The sequence below is a fragment of the Boleophthalmus pectinirostris genome, unplaced genomic scaffold (assembly GCF_026225935.1).
Source record: "Boleophthalmus pectinirostris isolate CB_2022bp ecotype Guang Dong unplaced genomic scaffold, ASM2622593v1 HiC_scaffold_4, whole genome shotgun sequence".
NCBI lineage: Eukaryota > Metazoa > Chordata > Actinopteri > Gobiiformes > Gobiidae > Boleophthalmus > Boleophthalmus pectinirostris.
The window spans coordinates 13615122-13635857 of record NW_026571353.1 but is presented as its reverse complement, the minus strand read 5'-3'; the positions used below and the strand labels follow the sequence as shown (position 1 = coordinate 13635857).

Genomic DNA, 20736 nt, shown 5'->3' with positions numbered 1-20736 from the left:
GTTAGTCATTTGTAAGTTTTATTGCCCTTTACTGGTCAGCTCTTACTTCCCACATTCCCCACCTGTCAGCAGTTGGCACCTGTCAGTTCAGCACTGTTCCTTTCTTGGAGCGCACATAAGCTAAGTAAATAAGTATTTATATAGTGCTTTCACAGACATTTTTGTCACAAAGACGCTTTACAGGGCATTATTCAGTATTATTCATTCACTCTATACCTGGTGATCGTAAGCTACTATAGTAGCCACAGCTGCCCTGGGGCAGACTGACAGAATTGCGGCTGCCATGCCAATCAGAGCCATCGGCCCCTCCGACCACCACCTTCACTCACGCACACACCACTTTCATACTAGGCAACATGGGTGAAGCATCTCTAAGGACACAATGACAGTTATTCCCACTGGCGCCCCACTGTGGCACCTGATTTTCCCAGTGGTCTCCCATCCAAGTACTAACCAGGCCCGGCCTTGCTTATATACTCTAGTTTAAGGACAATTCAAACTATATACATATTATCCCTGACCAGTGCCTTGTCTTTATATACACTAATCACTGCAGTTTGGAGATTCCCTAAGATGGTCACCATTGACTAGAGGCCTCCAATCCTTGAAAAGTGGTTATAAACCTATTACAGTCCATGAATGTTACTCTTGAACACAGACATCTGTGGCCTTGAAATGTCTTCTTTATTAAAAATTTACAATAATTCAGTACATTTAAATACTATTTCTACATCTATAATCTACATTTTTAACATTTTTAACACTCTTAAATTCCCTTTACAATCCAGTCCGTATATATATATAATATATATATATATATATATATATATATATATATATATATATATATATATATATATATATATATATATATATATATATATATATATATATATATATATATATATATATATATATATATATATATATATATATATATATATATATATATATATATATATATATATATATATATATATATATATATATATATATATATACACAAGGCTGTAACATTTATTTAATCTATTCTGTAACACTGTTCCGTAACACAGTAATTTAAAGTACAAATCTACATATGTTCCACAAAAGGTGTGAGCAAAATCCAAAGATATAACTGAGCGTCAAAGTGCAATAGCTGCTGTCTTACTTTGAAATGCTGCTAACCGTTGGGCAGTAGGAAAAAAAAAATCTATTTTCATATTCTCTACAGTGGCAGTCAGGACCTTGGCATATTCTTTTCCTCATTCAAATACAGCTTAATAGAAATCTAGTGATTAGAAAGGACACACATTTTTAAGAATTTTCTGTCTGTGTAGTCCCTCATCCAGGATAAGGATTTTATGATTTTGACATATTAGTCAGGAATGCTCTCTCAACTCAACCGAACCAATGACTTGATTCTTTACAGTTAGACATCATGATATTTTTGGCACTTACTTAATATATTCAATTTATGGCTTTTTGCGTGAAATATCACCTTCTTTTATACAACTTCACATTGATTCATTTTGATCTCAACCTTTAAAAACAAAACAAAAATAACTCTTGCGCAGTACTGTATTTCCAACAAGCTACAATCTACAGTCAGGTGAAAATATACTTAAGAAATTAAGCCATTATGTCATTAAGTGGAACTAACACAAAGTCCAAGTCTTTATAAAATTCTTCAATTGGTCACATCTGATTGACCACACTGCACAGAGCTGTTGACGGGCTGATTGGCACCTGGCTGTCACAAATCGTGTGGGGCGTTTTGGAGCCTGCTATAACCCCTCCCGATGCCTGGCTACCCCACGGCCTCCACTCTCCTCTTGCCCTCTGGCTCTTGGGACTACCTCCAGTTGACCTTTTCCCCTCATAGACCCCTCTCACAAGTCCATTCAGCGCTTGGGGGGCTGCTGGGTGGTCCAAGTGCTCTGCTGGGACCAACGGCTGCCGGTCTTCCTCTTCCGAAATGGCAAAAACCTGTACACTCACATGCTCCCCTTCAGCTTGGATCTCCCCTCGCTTCTTCCCCGGCTGGCTGCTCTCTATGGTGGATGAAACAGAACCAGGCACAGGCTCAGAGGTGGGAACCTGAGCTGTAGAAGCCTTTGTTGGGTCAGTTGTCCCAGAGAGCATGCCGAAACAGGGGCCAGTGAATCGGGAGCGCCGCAGGTTGCTGGTTGAGTTGAGACGGCGCTGTCTTTGGGCGGGTTGAGTGAGAGGATAAGAGGCGTTGCTAATGGAGGAGTCAGAGATGGTGCTCGTGCCTCCTTTTGCCAAATTCACTTCGGAAAATACCTCCCGGCCATTGTTTCCTCTGCCATCTGCAGCCAGGCTGGATGTAGCCTAAGTTGGAAGAGACAAGAAATATCTTTTTGTGATCAATAATTTCTTTTGACATTTTCCTACTGGGATTCCTACAGCATTTTTTTCTTCCTTGTGATTGGGTATACAAATTTTCCAGGCGTAGGAAGGCTACACACATAATAGTGTACTGTGTGGATAAAATTTACCAAGCCATGGATTTTTATAGTGGTAGGGTAAAACATTGCTAAATGTAATGTAGCCTATTCAATGTCTTTCTCAAAATAGTACTGAAAAACACAGGCCTACCTCTATCAACCACAGATTTTAATAGATTTTGGTAGTTGAAATGATTTGTACAGTTTGAACGTACTTGTTAACATATTTTATGGTCCTTTGCTTTTGGGGTCATCACAGCCTGACCTGCCTTCTAATATGCACTGATAAGCATACATATTTAGGTTTATCACTAGCACAAAGAGAGTACTAGCTAATAACTCCACTAAATTATACTGTTTATTAAAAGATGAAAAGTGAAGACTGTAATACTGACTGTGTCCACCAGCTTTGTAAAGGGACTGGTTGAGTTCCAGCTGCACCACTTCTTGTGCAGTTGTGGCAGAGGAGGCAGGAAGTCCTGAAAGGTGCGTACGCTCCAGGCTCTGGGTCTGGAGCCGCTCCCAGATTTAGACCTGGTCCCAGACGAGTCTGGAGAGGGCCAGTCTCCAGAAGGGCCCGGACCGGTGTCACTGAGGCGAAGAAACCTCTCACGCTGCTAAAGACGAAAAAGACAAAACATACTGAGGCATAGGCTAATTCTAAACAAAGAGAAGCATCTATGTTCGGTCTAATTGTAATAAGTAGGCTGACATTTTACATTTTAAAGTCAAAATCCTGGACTTGTACTAGGTGAACTAGTGACTATGAATATATCAATCTCTGTTTTCTAGATATTTTTGCAATTCATCAGAAATATACTAAAACATGCACAATTTCTTTGTCTTTGTTGAGGTTTAAATCATGCACAGATGTTAATAAAGTAAAACTACCATACATGAGAAGGGATACAGTGCATGTTTCTTTTAACAAATATGTTTGGGGTCTTTATTATGAGCAATATCGGCTACTTGGCATTTGATAGTCTTGGCATTACTTCAAAAGAACAATGTTGGTATAGTCAGTGTTTTTTCATATAAATTGCTCACCTCTAACTACTAGGGGTGTGCAAAAATATTGAAATATCGATATATCATATCATTTAATGTGATGATACAGTATCCATATCGGGGACGACTGTATTGATATATCACCAAGAGTATTTTTTTTGTATATTTTACTCATTGATTTTGTTACAGCACTACAGTTTTGTTGCTTGTTTAGAGGAAACTCATTTATGTAACACATTTGACATTTTCACTGTTTTAAAGAGTAAATTTAACAAAGACTTGTAGTTTCACAGCCATGAGTTAGCTTTTATTTTTGAATCAAATTGATTTGAAATATATCGTATTGAACTGAAAGTGCACTGTATTGAGATGTATCGTATTGTGGCCTATGAATCGAAGTATGTATCGTATTGGCAAACTTCTTAATGATATCCAGCCCTACTAACTACAACTGAAGGCTAAAGAAACTTACTTATAAAAACTATACATCAAACTCTGCAACCCTAGAAAAAGCTGGGACAAAAAGCAAAACCATGTTCAGCTAACACAATGTTAACATAGGAACAAAGCTTAGAGACAAAGGGTAAAACAAACTAATTAAAATGTAGATGGCTACAGCGCATTTATGCTCCCATTATACTCAGGCACTCAACTGCAGCTCCAATGGTTACTGACCTGCATAGACTAACAGCCTTGTATTGAAACATGCACGCATTTCTGATAATGGACAAAAAAAATGCAAGTATATATTACGCTAAATCCCTGTAATTCATATATTTACATTTACAAAACCTCTAGCATTAGTGGTATTGATACATTTAATTAGTCTTAAAAACATTTTTCACCTGACTTTTGAAACATCTCATTGCAAACTGTGTTAAGTGGTAAATTCATGGGTTAATGAAAAGGAACGGTTCTGATTAGCTTTGGCTCAACAGTCAGCCAACTGAGCAGGTGTGAAGAACAAATTTCTTCAGTAATTTGTATGTCAAGTATTTAAGAAAAGGAAACATTGGTTGCTTGTATGTTGGTTCTGTTGTGTTTCATTCACAAATGTTGGAGTAACCCTTGATTATTAGCCTGTCTACATCTCCAAAGCTCAAAATGCTCTGTTTCACCTTGTGACAGTAGTTTTCAAGTTAACAGCTACCTTTTACCTTTAGATTGGCAGTTCCAGGGTTGGAATTGTCCAAATGATTCTAGTGAGGATGAATGGAATGTAAAAACACAGTAGAGCACTTTATGTATTACCATATGACATCACAAAGTGGAATAGTGTTTTCAGTTTGAGAGAAGAACTCAACCTAAATATGCAGGGTTTGAAACAAAACACAACTCCAGGTATGATGAAGAAACAGCATTATAACATAGGTCAGAAAATAACATAGTATGGGCCCTTTAAAGGAACTATAAACAACATTGGCCGAAATTGAAAGTGGCATTGGTTTGGGTTATGGCAAAAGGTGTGAATTTTCACTAGGTAAGGAAATGGTTAACAGTCTTCTGGCACTAATCGTACATGGCAGGTGGGACGTGCAGCTGATAAAGGGAGGGCGAAGGTTTTAGGGGTTGCACCCATCGGAGAGAGTGAGAACCAGATAATCCTCCTCACAGAGTCACTAGCAGCTAACTTTGTCTAGACAAGAATTAAAAGGGGTTTAAATAAAAGTGTTCCTTTCGTTATTTAAAGCCCAAAAGCACAATGGCAACTTTGAGAGTGGACACACGCAGTTTGATATGAGCCACCCAGCACGGCTCTTAGTAACAGTGGTCCTGTTGTGTCACAAAGAATAGTCACTCTTCACTTTTGTTCACAATTTTCTAATCTTAACCTCTAATTTGGAAATCTCACTGGCATAAATTAAGCCTCTTTAAAATGGTCTATTGCAACAATGTCTTATCAAACATGTTTTAGACATGAAGATTGGCTGAAATGTTTGATCCTCTGATTGCTATTGCCCGCCATTAGCCCATTTGTCAATAATTATGTACATGAAAGTCTGTATGGAGGACACACACAGGCAGACCACACAGTGAGTGCCAAAGTGTGCATAACACACACAAACAGACGCACAATTGGAGCTGGGAATCTGGCGCTGTAGATAATTCTCCATTAGCCCAGGCAGCACAAACGCTTGCCAGTCCTTCAAAAAGCTGCCAGAGCGGTTTGATGCCAACTCTCTGAGGGAATACAAAAGAGAGCAGAGAAAATACTTAGTCGAGACGCTTCCTCCCCAACTTTCCTCCCATCTTTTAATTATCCCTGTTTCCAAGTTATGTCCTCGTACATTTCATAGCTACAGTCTGTACCACGCGTTTGCTGGCAGAATGGTGTCAGGCCTATTAGGAACACTGGGTCAATTCAAGCCATTCAAAGCGCTGTCACCTCAGATATTCAGGAGGGACCATCTCTCGCGGGTGGGAAGATCACCCAATGAGAACTATGTGTCCTGTCTGTAACATCAACACTTTGCAATGGCGACGTAAATATAATGACCATATAATAATTCAATATGAAGAGTCACACATAGTTACTGAGGTCTAATGGCCTATAATGTCTTTAATTGTTCGTCTCTGCAATGATTTAGTGCACTGTGTAGATTGGTGTATAATTGCTAAAGTCTAATTATGACAATTACATGGTAACTACTGGACACGTGCATCATTCTAATTTATTTCATGGTAATATGTTTAAATGTAACCCAAACCATAACCCAATACAAAGACCATGAAACATGGAAACATGGGAATAACAAAATGCATTTATGCCTCCTTATTCCAGTTACAATATTTTATGGTGTACTGTCTGATTTATAGGTGCACAATGCAATTTTTTTTAAAGGTGTCTACCAAATGCTTATCTCCATGGAGAACTTAGTGCTTTGTGCCTTACAATGTGCCATTACATTCCTACATTTCTGTGGCATTCACATGAGTTGGCTAGAGTAAAAAGCCATGTGTATCTGTCACGATAATAAAAATTTAAACTCAGTACTAAGGAATAGACTTGATACTCAATACTGAATCCAATACCACAAAGATAACACACAATAGATTGTGATTATATAGCAATACTTTCTTTTATATTACCATTCAGTCTCATATCTGTATAATGCCTCAGTCGGCCAGGTAGGTTCCATAGTGGTCCATCTACAGTATGTGGGTTTATACTTGTTCTGATACAGCTCAAGATCATTTTAAAGCTATCCAAGAAAGGTAAATTTTTGTCCTGTGAAATGTGGCTGTGTTAGTATCGATACTTGCTTAAATGAGTGCCTGTTTATACTAAACTATAAAACAATTTAGTTTCAGTATTGAGTAGTATCTGCTCTGATTTTCAATACTTTTGACATTCCTAATGTGTATACCTGTGTGGATTTCCAGATAAATATTGTTGATATTGATTATGACAAAAGCAGACTTCTTACTGTATATGGAGTGAGTGGGAGACGGCCGCTGACGGCGCTGAGTGCTGGAGATGTGAGGAACACTTCGTCTGGTCCAAGTTCGAGCTCTGTCAGACCACTGGAAAGATCCACCTCTGTGCTCTGGGACAGGTCTCCACCCGCATTGACTGCACAAAGAGTCAAAGCAAAAGGGATAATGGTTTTTCATCTATGAACACATTTGATGGATTATACAGGATGTCCAATAATAATAAGTTGAGCCTTTTGCTGAGACGTTTGCGTGGGTAATCTAGATTCCCAAATAAAAAAATCTCTAAATACTATGTTATGTGAGAACCCCCTTAGAAGAATTTAATACTCCCTTAGCCTTTCCGAAAAAGAAAAAAATACCTGTGTATAAAATTAAAAAAAATAAAACTATCTAAAAACCAGTGGTGGAATGTAACAAAGTAAAAGTACTTAAGTAAACATTTTAGGTATTTCTATTTTACTTAAGTACATTTTAATGTGGATACTTTTTTTTACTTTTACTTCACTACATTTGAGAGCAGGTATCTGTACTTTTTACTCCACTACATTTTTAAACAGGACTGAAAAGTAAAAGTATTTTTTATTATAATCTGAGACCAAGGGGTTACTTTTTTAAAATCACTGCTTTTTAAGCCATACAAGATCTCAAAATCTGCATAAAATATTTTTACTTTAATACTTTTACTTAAGTAGATTTTTTTTCATGTGATATTTTTACTTGTACTTGAGTATATTTTGCTCTAGTATTTGTATTTGTAGTGAAGCAGCAAACTTGAGTCAACTGCTGCTAAAAACAGACCACTGGGTAAAATTCGGTCCTTTTGGTAAAACAAATGGCAATAGATTATGTTATCAAAAGTAGTTCTCTATTATTTGTACATTGTGTGTTATGCACCTGTGTGTGGTGAGGTGTCCTTCTTGTTTTTTTGTGCTCTGGTGGTCTCCAGGTTGGTCTGATTCTCTGTGATCAGCTGCAGTTCACTCACCTCAGACACAACGTTAGGGACTCCCTCTGGTACCTTCAAAATAAAATATACTAAAGATATTTACAGGCACAGTAAACTGGGTTGGTGAAGGTTAGTATTTATTCACTAACACTTACTAATTAGTTTTAAAAGAAATGTCACTGCTTGCAGTAGTTTAAACCAACTTAAAGGTGCACTGTGTAACTTTTCAGTTGGGGGTCCGTTACATTCTTGGTTCAAGGGATATGTCATTGTTCTGCTTAGACTGTTCCACAATATGAAATTAAACAGCTCTAGTTTACATTATTCAGTTACAGTTTTTTCACAGGTGGTTTTATTGCTCAAAAATACCTAGAAAAACTGATTCTGACAGTGAGCGTCTGCCTCTCCACAGATCTGACCTGTAACTTGGTCTGGTTTGGTCTCCTTGAAGATAGAAAGGCAAATGCCATACTGTGAAACATTCCAGACATTCCCTATGAAAAAATATATGATGGACACTCCACCAGAAAAGTTACACAATGCACCTTTAAATCAGACTTTTTCCCAAAAAAGTAACTTAATAATGACTTAGTATCCATATTGTCATCAAATACAAAACCTGTACTAATGTAATGTAATGTAAAAAAATACTACTCTGAATAAGAGTTACTTTTTAACAGATTTTTTTGTAGCATTTTAGATCGGTATTTTATATTTACAATAAAATTTGTATTTGTAAATTGTTACTTCCACTCCTGCTTTTTGTAAACCCTAGCCACATATGGTCAGAAATAATATTATGCTGACTAATAACATCACATCCTTGGACAATATCTATCCACAGTGGGATTGTCCAAAACAATATGATAAAGACAATAGTTATCCCTAATCATATAATACTAGGTACATGTTAAATCATGCGCTTGACTAAATAAACAGGTTATAAACTGGAAGTACAAACTGTGACATGAGTTTTCACCTAGTTAACCTCACATCTTGATCAACCTGTTCTACTCTACTACAGTATAGTGTGTTCATTCACGTGACCCTAAAAGTGAGTAAGTAGGTGAATAGATGAGAAAGACGGCTCTACAAAAGCAAGAACAAAGAGTGGCAAAGTAAAAGGAAATACAGAGGTATGCTTCACAAACTTAGTAGAAGAAGTCTTTTTACCTCAGGGCTGTTAGATGTACTGGAATTGGCTCTTTTTGGACACAATTTGGGTCTGCAAAAGAAAAAAAACACAAACAACCCCCCCCCCATCAAATTAGAGAGCAATTAAAGACAACATTGGACATTTTGCCAACAAATCAAATAAGCACGTAACTCTACTTCAGTGTATGCCATAATTTTCAATGCTTAAAAAATATAAGTATATAAGTAAATATAAGTTATTATATTGTACAAAATGAGTCAAACCAATTTTTAAATATTTTCATTTCCCATCTCATTTCAAGGATGTAAATTCTCCACACAAACAATCTGCTCCCTGGCAAACTGCCAATAATTACTTCTTTACCATTTCTTTACAGTGCAATTTAACTAATGCAGACTCAGCTTCAGGGAATGAATAAATGCATGGCTAACTCAATGACTACACTGAAATTTGATTCATTGAAAAAAACCACAAGATCAGGAATAGTACAGAAGTCCAAAATACCAGTGGTCATTCTCCTCTTTAAAAAAGACCCATTGGATTATTTGGAGACAAGAACCTTCACACACAATTCACACTTACACCACAACTACATGGTCTAACATTGTGGTTTCTATTCAGCCCGTGTTTATTTCCCTGTAAATGGAATCTGTAATTTCAAATTCTGTTAAGTGCGTGTCCATTGTTCAGGTTATTAGGCTTCAAATGGGCAGTAATACGAAAAACAGTTTCAAATTTCAACAGAAGGCAGATTAATTGATGTTAATAAATCCTATAATTTTTCATTCTATAATATCTGCTCATCCATGCATTTTCATCTTGTCAGATTAAGTTATATGACTCAATGAAGCATGTTAATATACTTGAAATACTCACTTATTAAAACATTAATCTTACATGAATGAGTTCATAACAAGCTATCGGTCAAATGAGGGCATCCCCCGCTGCGACTCCTAGCCACCTTTGGCAGATTTTTGGATCGTACTGAATGTGGAAGTTAATCTCACTGTAGGGTCTTACTGGAAAAGTTTGCTCTAGTTTACCCACTCAGTTGTTTCTCAATGTTTTCAGTGAACTAAATTAATATGTAAAGAGAAAAAAGTACAAAGACTTTTCCAAGGTTTGACGTTTCATGGTAATGCGTTTCCTGGCTTCCAAATGACTTGTGTTGTTGTTCTTGCCAATTGCACTTTCGTTTTATTGAACACATGCTTCCAATTTCCCCGTCATTAAGAGTGAGAACCCGTGGAGTTATTGTGCCTGTCGGATTGGCTGGAGACACTGAGCTGCGATGGAAATTAACACAAATCATAATAAACTGTGGTGGTTCCCACAGCATGAGGAACACAGCCTGTCACAAACTCAATGCGCTTTTTAATGATACGTCTATTTGGGCTGCTTACTTTTCTGGTTCAAAAGGAAGGTTTATTAAAAATGTAATGTAAAATAAAATGCACAACTGTGTATTGGATCTATGAATTTACTAGAATTTAGTTTATTGGTAGGTCTTCAGAAAATAGCAAATATATCTATCTCTAATATATATATATATATATATATATATATATATATATATATATATATATATATATATATATATATATATATATATATATATATATATATATATATATATATATATATATATATATATATATATATATATATATATATATATATATATATATATATATATATATATATATATATATATATATATATATATATATATATATATATATATATATATATATATATATATATATATATATATATATATATATTGGTGAAACATTCTTTTTTTTCTTCTACACAATCAGTCATTCATTATTATTTGTAAGCATCACATTTCAGTTATTGTAAACAGTTATTTGTATGTTTCATAGTCCTCAACAGAGCTCATAGAATTTTCATTAAGCTTAATGTTAAACCTGGAGATGTTAAATACAGACTTCATCAAAAGTATTCTCACAGTAAATGTATCTCTTTGGACATTTTGCACCACCATCACAAACATGGTGGATTTCCATGGTAAAGGACATTTGTTGACATTCCATCCCAAGATCTATAATAAGTGCACTAATAATAGTGGATATTAAGGATGCAGTTCTTTTAAGTTTATATGTATGTTCACCAGTTGCAAATCAACAGCAGGTACAAGCAGATGCTCAAGACCCAACATATGGACATTTATAATAAAACTGAAAAAAGCTGTGGGTTTACATCTAGAGGTGTCTTCATGTTATTTATTAGGACAATATTACAAAAACATGTTCTGTCCTTGTGCTTTACATCGCTTTTATGTGAATCATGTTAAGACCAGAGCCAGTAGTCTAAAGAACCCATCTCACAGACTGATCTATGCTCTGTCCAGGCTTGTATTTTGTGTAGAATCAATGCCAGCTGCCGCACCTTGAATGCCCCACTGTCTTTGGTGAGAACAGGCCACATGAAGGAAGCCTGGTGGTCACAGCCAAGCCCAAGTCACCATGGAGGGTGACCACTTCAAGAGCAGAGGCCTCCAGCTGTGTCAACATCACAGAGGGGTGAATGTTGACACGCATGTGGACACTAATGTGGGCATTTAGAGTCATTCACAGGGAATATTTACTGTACACTCACTTAACGTGGACGGTTAACAGGCAAAATGTTAAACTTAGCTACATTACTGCATCACTACCATTTGCAGTGATGGGGATGTGGATCAACTATGTCTACAACCAGAAACTATGGGCCTTAAATGGTATAGGCCTACTTCCTTGTGGTCCAAGAACTGATTATGTACTATATAAAACATACTCTTAATCAGTTTTATTGACTGTAAAACTAAAATATTAAAAGGTACAGTATCAACATCATCATTTCTGGTTGTGGCACATTACTTTTTTTATTTCCATGGAATGCTGGTAAAGTCACACTTAATTTTTCATGCAGACATATTTTATGCCATACTGTGGATATTATAGCCAAAAAGAACAACATTTCCATGAAAACAAACAGAAGTCAAAGTCTCTCAAAGTGCTGAATATGAGTTAGGTTTGAGCAGATCAAGCTTTTGTAAGTTTTTGCATTATGCATTTGCAATGCATTAAATACACTCCAAAAAACAAAAAAATGAAAAAGAATACTTTTATCTTAGTCTGTATTTGACAACAGCATAAACATTTCATAAGAAGTTTAAAGTATTTGCAAATGGTATGAGCTGTATTAAGTTATGTCAAAATAATACAAAAATAAAACATGGTGAAGATGACATGACATATAGCTCAGTCATTATAAACATAAGTAAGCCTAGCAGCCAGACTGGAGCTCTCTGCATATTGTATAAACAGTCTGCTCACTGCCCTCTACCTCCATTTAAGGCCAAACTAAAAAAGCTATACAAACACATAGGAAAATAATCATTTAAATTAAATTTCTCAAACTATATCATCAGACCCATTTTTCACAACTACACCCAAATAAACCTACTCACCTGAATATGATGCAAAGGGCACTGGTCAGGATCATAGCCAGGAACGCCGCTCCGCTCACAGCAGCCAGCATAGAGTCCACCTTGTTGGATGCGAACGCCACATTCCTCCTCGTGCCCGCTGGTTCCGTCCGGTTGTGATAATGAAAGAGCAGAGCAAAACCACGACCCCAGTGCGTTGTTGTGATCAACTCCATAATAACTTCCACCATTTCCTGATTTGAGCCGAAAACCAACTGGCTGCTCGGAGGCCTGTTTGAGCCACAGAACCGAGAGGAGAAAGTAATAAGATCCGAAATGTACAAGACATCGTGGGGGCAAGCATCCAGGATGGACTGCTGTGTTTCTGGAGTGATGGATGAAGTTTCGGTGAAAAGGGTTGATAAAATTGTTGTAGTTTCCATTGTTGTCACTGGAGCGTTTGAGGGTTTGCTGTTAGGAGATAGACTATCAGGTATTACAACAAGAGATGGTGGGGGTGCAGAGTTTGAACTTAAATCAGTAGATCTTTTGGCAGAATTTGAAACTTTCGTGAGCTCCATTTTAGTAGACTGCTCTTGGACAACTACCTGCTTGACTTGTTCACCTCGGAAAAGCTGCTGATTCTTAGTGACATCCCTTTCACGTTGTTGCATCACCTCTTTTGACGTTTCATCCGCGAATGAGCTCCCTTGGCTAAACATCACTTCTTCATCTGTATCTTCCTCATCAAAATTAGCCATATTCGTGTACTGACTGGCAGCATCATGGCTTTCAAATACGTCAAAGTCAAATATCTCCAGAACAAGCTGGTAGTCAACGGGCACAAAGAACTGCCAAACACAATGAGTCCCAGAGGAGTAGTTGTATGGGAATCCAGGTGAAAGAATAAGGCCTTGGGCATCTACCACATCCACCTTGGCACCACAGTCAAAATACACCTGTAACAACAATACATCAAGTTAAACATGTCGCAACTTTGAAATCCGAGCTTCCTGTATCATCACGAGCTTTAAGTTAGAGGCTAGCAAACACCCACTGATGCATGGATTTACAATGGCACAGGCAAGGCATCACACAAGCACTCGTATCCGGAGCATTGTTGATGGTATTAAGTTACAGAGTTATCTGGTTATGGATCACATGACCTCAGAGTTTGTATTGCTGCATTGTGGGTGACCTTTGTATGGCATTTCTCTGGCAGAGTAATGTTGCCTGGGTCTCCTTACAAATCTCATTGTTGTGCGTTTTGCTTCAGTTCAAGTAGGATTTTTCTTGCTTTCTTGTTTGGTTGTCATTATGATGGATTTCTTAATTTGCATATTTTATTTAAAAGGCCCTATATTCTTTAATCCATGTTTGAATGTTGTTAGCTCATCAAAAACAATCCTTTTTAATCATACTTGTTTGAGTAATCTTTTATTATTAGTCAGTCCACATCTCCAAAGCTCAAAATGCTCTGTTCCACCTTGTGATGTCATGTAGTTGTAGTTTTCAAGTTAACAACCAGCTTTTATCTTTTGTTCAGTAGGTTGGCAATTCCAGGACTGAAAGCATTAAAATGATTCTAGTGAAGACTAAAATAATGGAGCACTTCCTGGATGACCACATGACATCACAACATGGAGTGTTTTCTGTTTGAGAGAAGAACTTGGCCTAAATATGTAGAGTTTGTTTGTTAAACGTGTGAATGAGTTTTTGATGAGGAAACAACATTATAACATAGAAAATATCAGAAAATAGCTTCTGTTTTGACACTTTTCTTGACCTATGTTTTTCGTACACGATCATTTTGTTTCAGTTAAGGAGTTGTGCTATAGAAAGCTCCTAGATACACTGTAGTGATGGGCAATATATTCACAAAAATAACTGGAGAAAACAAATGGTTGTGATTCAAGCACAAAAAGGAAATGGACCATTAAATTAAACACAAAAGGATTGAAATATCTCTTCCACTTGCATAGAATGTTGCACACTGATGTATTGGTCTCATCTTAATGTCATGTATAACTATTTTATTTATTTTTATATTCTCAGTATTTAAAACAACAAATGCAATATTCTGCATTTTTTGAGGTATCTGCCACCTTTAATATATGTCCTTTCTTTATCATGGGAAACGATGTCTTGTTCAAGCTAGATACACAGCTTGTGTTGCTGCCTTTTTGAATAACCTTTGGCGGGGGCATTTCTTCAAACATGCTGGGTATAATGCGTCCCAGGTGCATGGAGAGGCAGCAGACCTGGGGCATAAGTAGAGGCAGATGTGTAGCTGGCCGGGCGGTTCAGACCAGACCATTGTAGGGGGGCTGTGTGTTTATGAGCTTTCCTGGCTGCAGCGCTTGGACTGAACTCAATATCCCCGTGAAGGACAGGTAACATGGTAACACCCCAGGACATAGACTGGACCCTCGCCCTGCCTAAAATCATAACAAAATGTAATATTGTGGAAAGACACAAAGCCATCAGGGACAAAAGGGTCTTTAAACTCAGACATGTCCTTTGATAGCTCCATAAATCATAAATCTCAAACTAAACACATTCTTTTAAAAAAACATTCTCTTGCTCTATATGTACAGCATCCACTTCCAGATATTCATTCATGAGTTGAGAGAGTACCACTGACTAAGCCCGGAGGCATGAGCTTCCCTCCAGGGCTGATACAGCTGACGAGGTCACAGCCAGGTCCATTGCTTATTACACTCATCTGGGCCCAGACAAGAGCAGGGCATTAGGGCTGAGGAATCATGGAAAAGCTACTATGCTTGGGTCCTGCTGGGTGGTATGGGGCTAGTAAACAAGCAGACCGAAGAAAAATATTATGGCTGCACAAATACAAATATTGTAGATCTGTAGACTTCCACCACCTGGGTTGAAACATGTTTCACTAACCCAAAACAAAAGCAGAAACACAAAGTGCCCATTCTGCATTTTTGAAATAAACTTCTTTTGTTCTCCTTTAAGGCACTTTGAGGGGTCAAATTTATACTTCAAAGACCAGATGGTGATTTTTTTTAAATAAAGGACAATGCTCCTTTTCTGGAAATTTCTGTCTTCAGCTAAGACTCTCTGAAGACAGCTGTCAAGCTCTTTGAGTCACAATATATCTCTGTTTTATTTTCATGTTCTCTTTAACTTGGGCCCATGGTAATTGTATTTCTTTTTTCATATCAACATATTCAATGAAACAGAGTCTAATTTTAAAGACAAAATAATTTTGAAATTAGATATAGATATGGGATATATCTTTGCCACTTCAGCAGAGGATGGGGCGAGTAACTGATTGGGGGTTCACTTCATAGTGTTTGCTGCAAATGTTGCGCAATGCAGGAACCCCTTTACCATGTGGGCCATGACAGGGGCTCGAAAAGGACATTGTGTCCCGACTCAAGCACAAGTGATGGAGAGAGCACGTGCATATGGGAGACAGATTCTTCTATAATAATTTATAATAATTTAGACACACAATTTATTATTAAGCTATTGTAGTGTAAATATGCAAAATCAGATAAAGATCAAACCATTACTGTAAATGTATACTACATATAAGACAATGGCTTCATGAACAGTAGAGATACCAATAATAATCAGAAGAAATACCACAGCACTGTGGATGTGGATGTGCATACTACACTACACATGAAAAGGCTCCACTGTGCCACAATGTCCAATGGAAATGGGACATTCTTATAATGCCAAACATCTCCATTCAGTTACATCACAGGCCGCTCACTGGCCACACGCTAATTATTCAAGGATGCCTTTTCTCATGACAAAACAATGGGCCTGAGTGTGGTTTGTGCAGATGATATTTGTAATGGGGCAAGCTCATAGTTTACATAAGACTTGGTGCCCCAGTTGTGTTATTGACAGAAGCCTTTCTGAACAGAAGTGGATCAACTGAGTGCATCATTGTTTAAAAATGACTTGTTCAGTCAAACAGCAAACAAATGCAGTAAACACTATTGTTTTAACTTTTACATTCTGCTTCAGAAAATGACCATATGGTACAAAATATGTTATATAAGTGAAGACAAAAATAAATCAGTAATCCAAATGAAATACAAAAATATGAAAATTGCATAAATCACAAATAGCCATTAGAAAGCCATGCAGGGGTTGGGGCTTCAACAGAATCATAACTATTATTCTGTAAATTAGGTTTAGTTGGTCAGTATGTTAAAACGTGTATCTATTAAATGAAGCCAACAATACGATTGTGAAAAGCCCAGCAACATGAGCTGCCTCCAACTGAATTACTGTTAACACACAAACAGCATAGTGCTCTCATGCAAAAACAGTCCGGAAAGGCTCATAAAGAGGCAGGCGGGCCCCTCAGAAAGGGGCAGGAATCCTCCCAGCCCTGTTTACTGAGGAGAAAAGTGACACTACTTCACAGGCTCACACCAGTCCAGTTCCAACCGCACAGAGTCCACACGGCTGCCCTGGGAGCACGGTTCCAAGTTTACTCAACTCTTCGGCTTCTGCAAAATGATAAACAATAACAACAATAATCTGAAACAACAAGTATTGGGTGCAATTATGCCTCTCATTTCATTTTGACAATAACAATTGCTACATTCACAGGGAAAATAAAATTGTGTGCAGGACAACTGCTTGAATGAAATCCCAAATTGGAGGCTGAAAAGGGGCTTCCTGAGGTCACTCTCACAGCTGTGGACAGCACTGATATCTGAGCCTCAGATTTATCACATATCTCCTGTGTGATGTCAGCCCTCTCTAACTGGCTCATGTTGGACACTGCATATTCAGGTCATTTATAAACAACCGGTGCATGGCTTGATTAAGCACACGGGCTAGTGACTATTATGCTGTCTCAGCATATTCTTCATAGTTCATGAAAAGTGGCTTTGAGCATACTTATGACTACTTGTACTACAAACAGTTATAACCATTTCCTCACAACAAAAAGAAACATTGCAAAAATACAGTTCCATCTAAAATGTATTTATATATATATATATATATATATGTGTATATGTGTATGTATATATATATATATATATATATATATATATATATATATATATATATATATATATATGTAATTATTTTGACAGACCCAAATAATACGTTAACTGTAGGCCACATTAAACTGAGGGGTTAACTGAGAAGCCTGGGGAGCACCCGGACAGAGACGGACAGAGACAGATTTGAGCTTTATAATTGTATGTGTGTGATGTAAAGCCTTTCTCTGCCACTGTGCTTACTGTTACACAGAGCTAGCGGGTCCCTGTGGTGAATCGTGACCTTATCTCCACAGTGGTGGAAACTAGTTTAGAGAAATTATTCCCAGATTTTGGAATGTGTTGCTGTGAACGTATCTGTGATAATTAGTTTCTCGGCAGCACCTCAGTGAGAAGCCCAGTTCTGTAAGGCTGTACAGTAATGACAAGAAAGTGTAGTTAAATCAGTGTGACAGTGGATACAACCTTTTTTTTCACACAAATATTGATCTATGATTTTGATATAGCATATTCTTTAAAAGAGGACACCAAAATATAATATACTTTTATTAACATTTACAGTATAGGCATGGATTTCTGGTTATAGCTATGTAGATAAGTGAACTACGCCAGCTACTTTTTTGCAAGCTTTGCCGATGTATTTGTATTTACAATTTTTTTTCACTTATGTAAAAAATACAGATATATATGCAATACCTAAGAAAACAATGAATTTCTCTGTAAATAAGTACAACTGTAACTCATAATAATAGTATTATTATTATTATTATTAATAGTGTCACTGTATGCATTCAGATAATTCACATTAGTTCAATAATGCACAAGAGTTCAGTGGGATTCTAATGTTCAATTCAATTAGAGATAACTGTCCCTGTCATCATATCATCCAAAATACAAACCAGAATAACACAACAATGATCCAAATTGCCTGTCTGTCAATTGTGAACTGATAAACTTGGATGGCTTGAAAAGGGGATAGAATAAATTCCGAACTTGTTTATGCTGTTCCAAAAATCAACTTAATACAAAAGAGGAGAAGAGGACAAAGCAATCATTTACCATGCCCCCTGAGGCATATAATTGCACAGATAGTGAACACCCTATGCACACAGGAACTAAGACTGGAGATGCTGACGATTCAATATATTAAGATCTTTTGTTGTCTCTTTCTAAGAACTGTGCTGCTGAGGCATCATTCTCCATCGGTGGAAGGGGACGATTTGTGACAGGTTAAAGCCGCAGAGCTTCTACAGGGATGGAAATGTGCTTTTGACAATGTGGTTTGATGTCACAGGGGAGACCTTCACTAAGTAATGCTATGACACCAGCCTTTATGACACCAGCCTTTTCTGGCTGAAGATGCATTCACTAGCCATGCATTTAATATAACATTTTAACGGGAAGCTTATGCAATATTTATTTTGTCCAATTTCAATCTAACTCTTGTTTATTTACCTAGTAAGGAGTAAAAACATTTTTACAAACACAGATATTGCTCAGACTGTACAGTTGTTCATAGTTTAGTTCTTTAATTTGTATACTTGAATACTTCACTGGAATAACTTAAGTTGTTTTTGGATGTGAAAAAATGTATTCTCTAGTTCTACACATAATTTAATATATGCCTAAGTTTTTGTGACAGCTGCAAGTCTCTTATTAACATGACAAAAACTTCCAACTCAAGAAGATAAAACACAAATCACAAAACAGACAGAGGTGACAAGCCAAATCAATGGAAAACATGTCCCACAGATCAACCCTGTGTATGTTTGTGTTCTTGTTCATCAGAGCCAACTTTTGATCAGGAACCTCTGGGTTGTCAGAGGCCAGAGCTTCGGAATACTCCTCTGTGAGTATAAAAGCTCAACATAAGGTTAACATGCTCCCAATGTGGTTCTCATTTCACTAGTTTGGACTCTGCATGCCATTCTCTAACTCTGAAGTGCAGTAACATCAAAACATGCCTGTGCCATCAAAACATCTCTTTGAACGCATATTGCGTCAGACTGTAAGAAGTGTGCAAAACGTGCACAAAATGTTACAGAAATACATTTACACTGCGTTGTTAGGCACAACATTTATTGTATAGAAGATCAAAGGCAAAATTGTACAACCAAACAATATGTCTGTCTATGGGGGTTAACAAACAACTGAACGCAAAACTCAGTTAATAATACAGTTTATTTATTTAATTGAAAGTATACTTCACTAAAATAGTGAAAAGTTATTGGTTATTGTGGAAAATTTAAAAAAATGTATTCTGAATTCGGCATGAATGTTAACGAAATTAAATTTAACATGAAATCTAGTCCCAGGAAATGAAAAACATGGATGGAGTGGAGCACATTTGCGTTAAAATCCATGCCACTACAATAATCATCTTTGTATGCAAGAAAACGACCCAAAAACGTCAACAAAGTGGAATGACAAAACACTGGCCGCGTACACATGACATCAATCGCATAAAGATCTGACATGGGTTTTAAACAACTCTCTGAAGTTAACAAGCATACATTGCGTAAATGCGCGACAAAAACAACTCCTAAAGGTCTAGATTTTAGAGCGCATTCGGTATCTGTTAGGAAGCAAACGTGTTTTGGAGAAGTGTGCTCGAAACTCCACAAGGCTAGAGGTGAAGCGTGAATCTTTTATTTGCAGCCAATAAAATATAATCAACTTACTTTCTGCGCGACGCATCCCACCACGAAGAGTAGGTATGTTGTCATAAAAGCAGGCGCCCCGAGCGACGCAACACTACTCATTTTCCACTAATTGTTCCGTTTTGGTGCGAAGTACAGTGAACCGTGTCAAGCTCCTCTTCTTCCCTCTCATTCACCTGAAGTATCGGGAGCGCGCTTCCATCGTTCATGCGTGAACTCGCAAACAGCCCCAGTGAACCCCTCCTATAGTTTACATTCAGCCTCCACCACAATTGGAGAGCTTAACACATGGCAAGGCTTGAGGATTGCCTCTAAAAGACCTTTTTTTTTTTTTTTTTTTTTTTTTTTTTTTTTTTTTTAAGATGTAGCTAAATTGTGTTGGAATGTTTTGTTTTGTTTTGTTTTTTCTACAGAAGGACGAATTCCAAGAAATTAGCAGAGGCTGATGATATCCTAGTCTTCATGTCTACACGACAACATTGTATTTTTGAGTAGGCTGCTGTTTGTGCACTGCAGTGGCAAAATAAATAAATATTTTTCTTGCTTTGGGTCACCTTGGCACGATAAAGTTAAGTCTATTTGTTTCCTGTGGGAGTCCCCCTCTTATCCTATAGGCATTGGAAAACTTTTGCTGCTATT

The 20736-nt window shown here is 37.2% G+C and overlaps 1 protein-coding gene across 1 annotated transcript; it reads right to left on the bottom strand.

Moving 5' to 3' along the window:
- Positions 1-974: 974 nt before the first annotated feature.
- si:dkey-112e17.1 (uncharacterized) lies at positions 975-20240 on the bottom strand. Its single transcript, XM_055161732.1, has 7 exons — positions 20119-20240; positions 12474-13390; positions 9016-9067; positions 7791-7914; positions 6887-7032; positions 2846-3067; positions 975-2334 (listed from the first exon to the last, which is right to left on the bottom strand). The coding sequence occupies exons 1-7, from the start codon at positions 20197-20199 to the stop codon at positions 1678-1680; spliced, it is 2199 nt and encodes a 732-aa protein (XP_055017707.1). The 5' UTR covers positions 20200-20240; the 3' UTR covers positions 975-1677.
- Between the last annotated feature and the right edge of the window lie 496 nt (positions 20241-20736).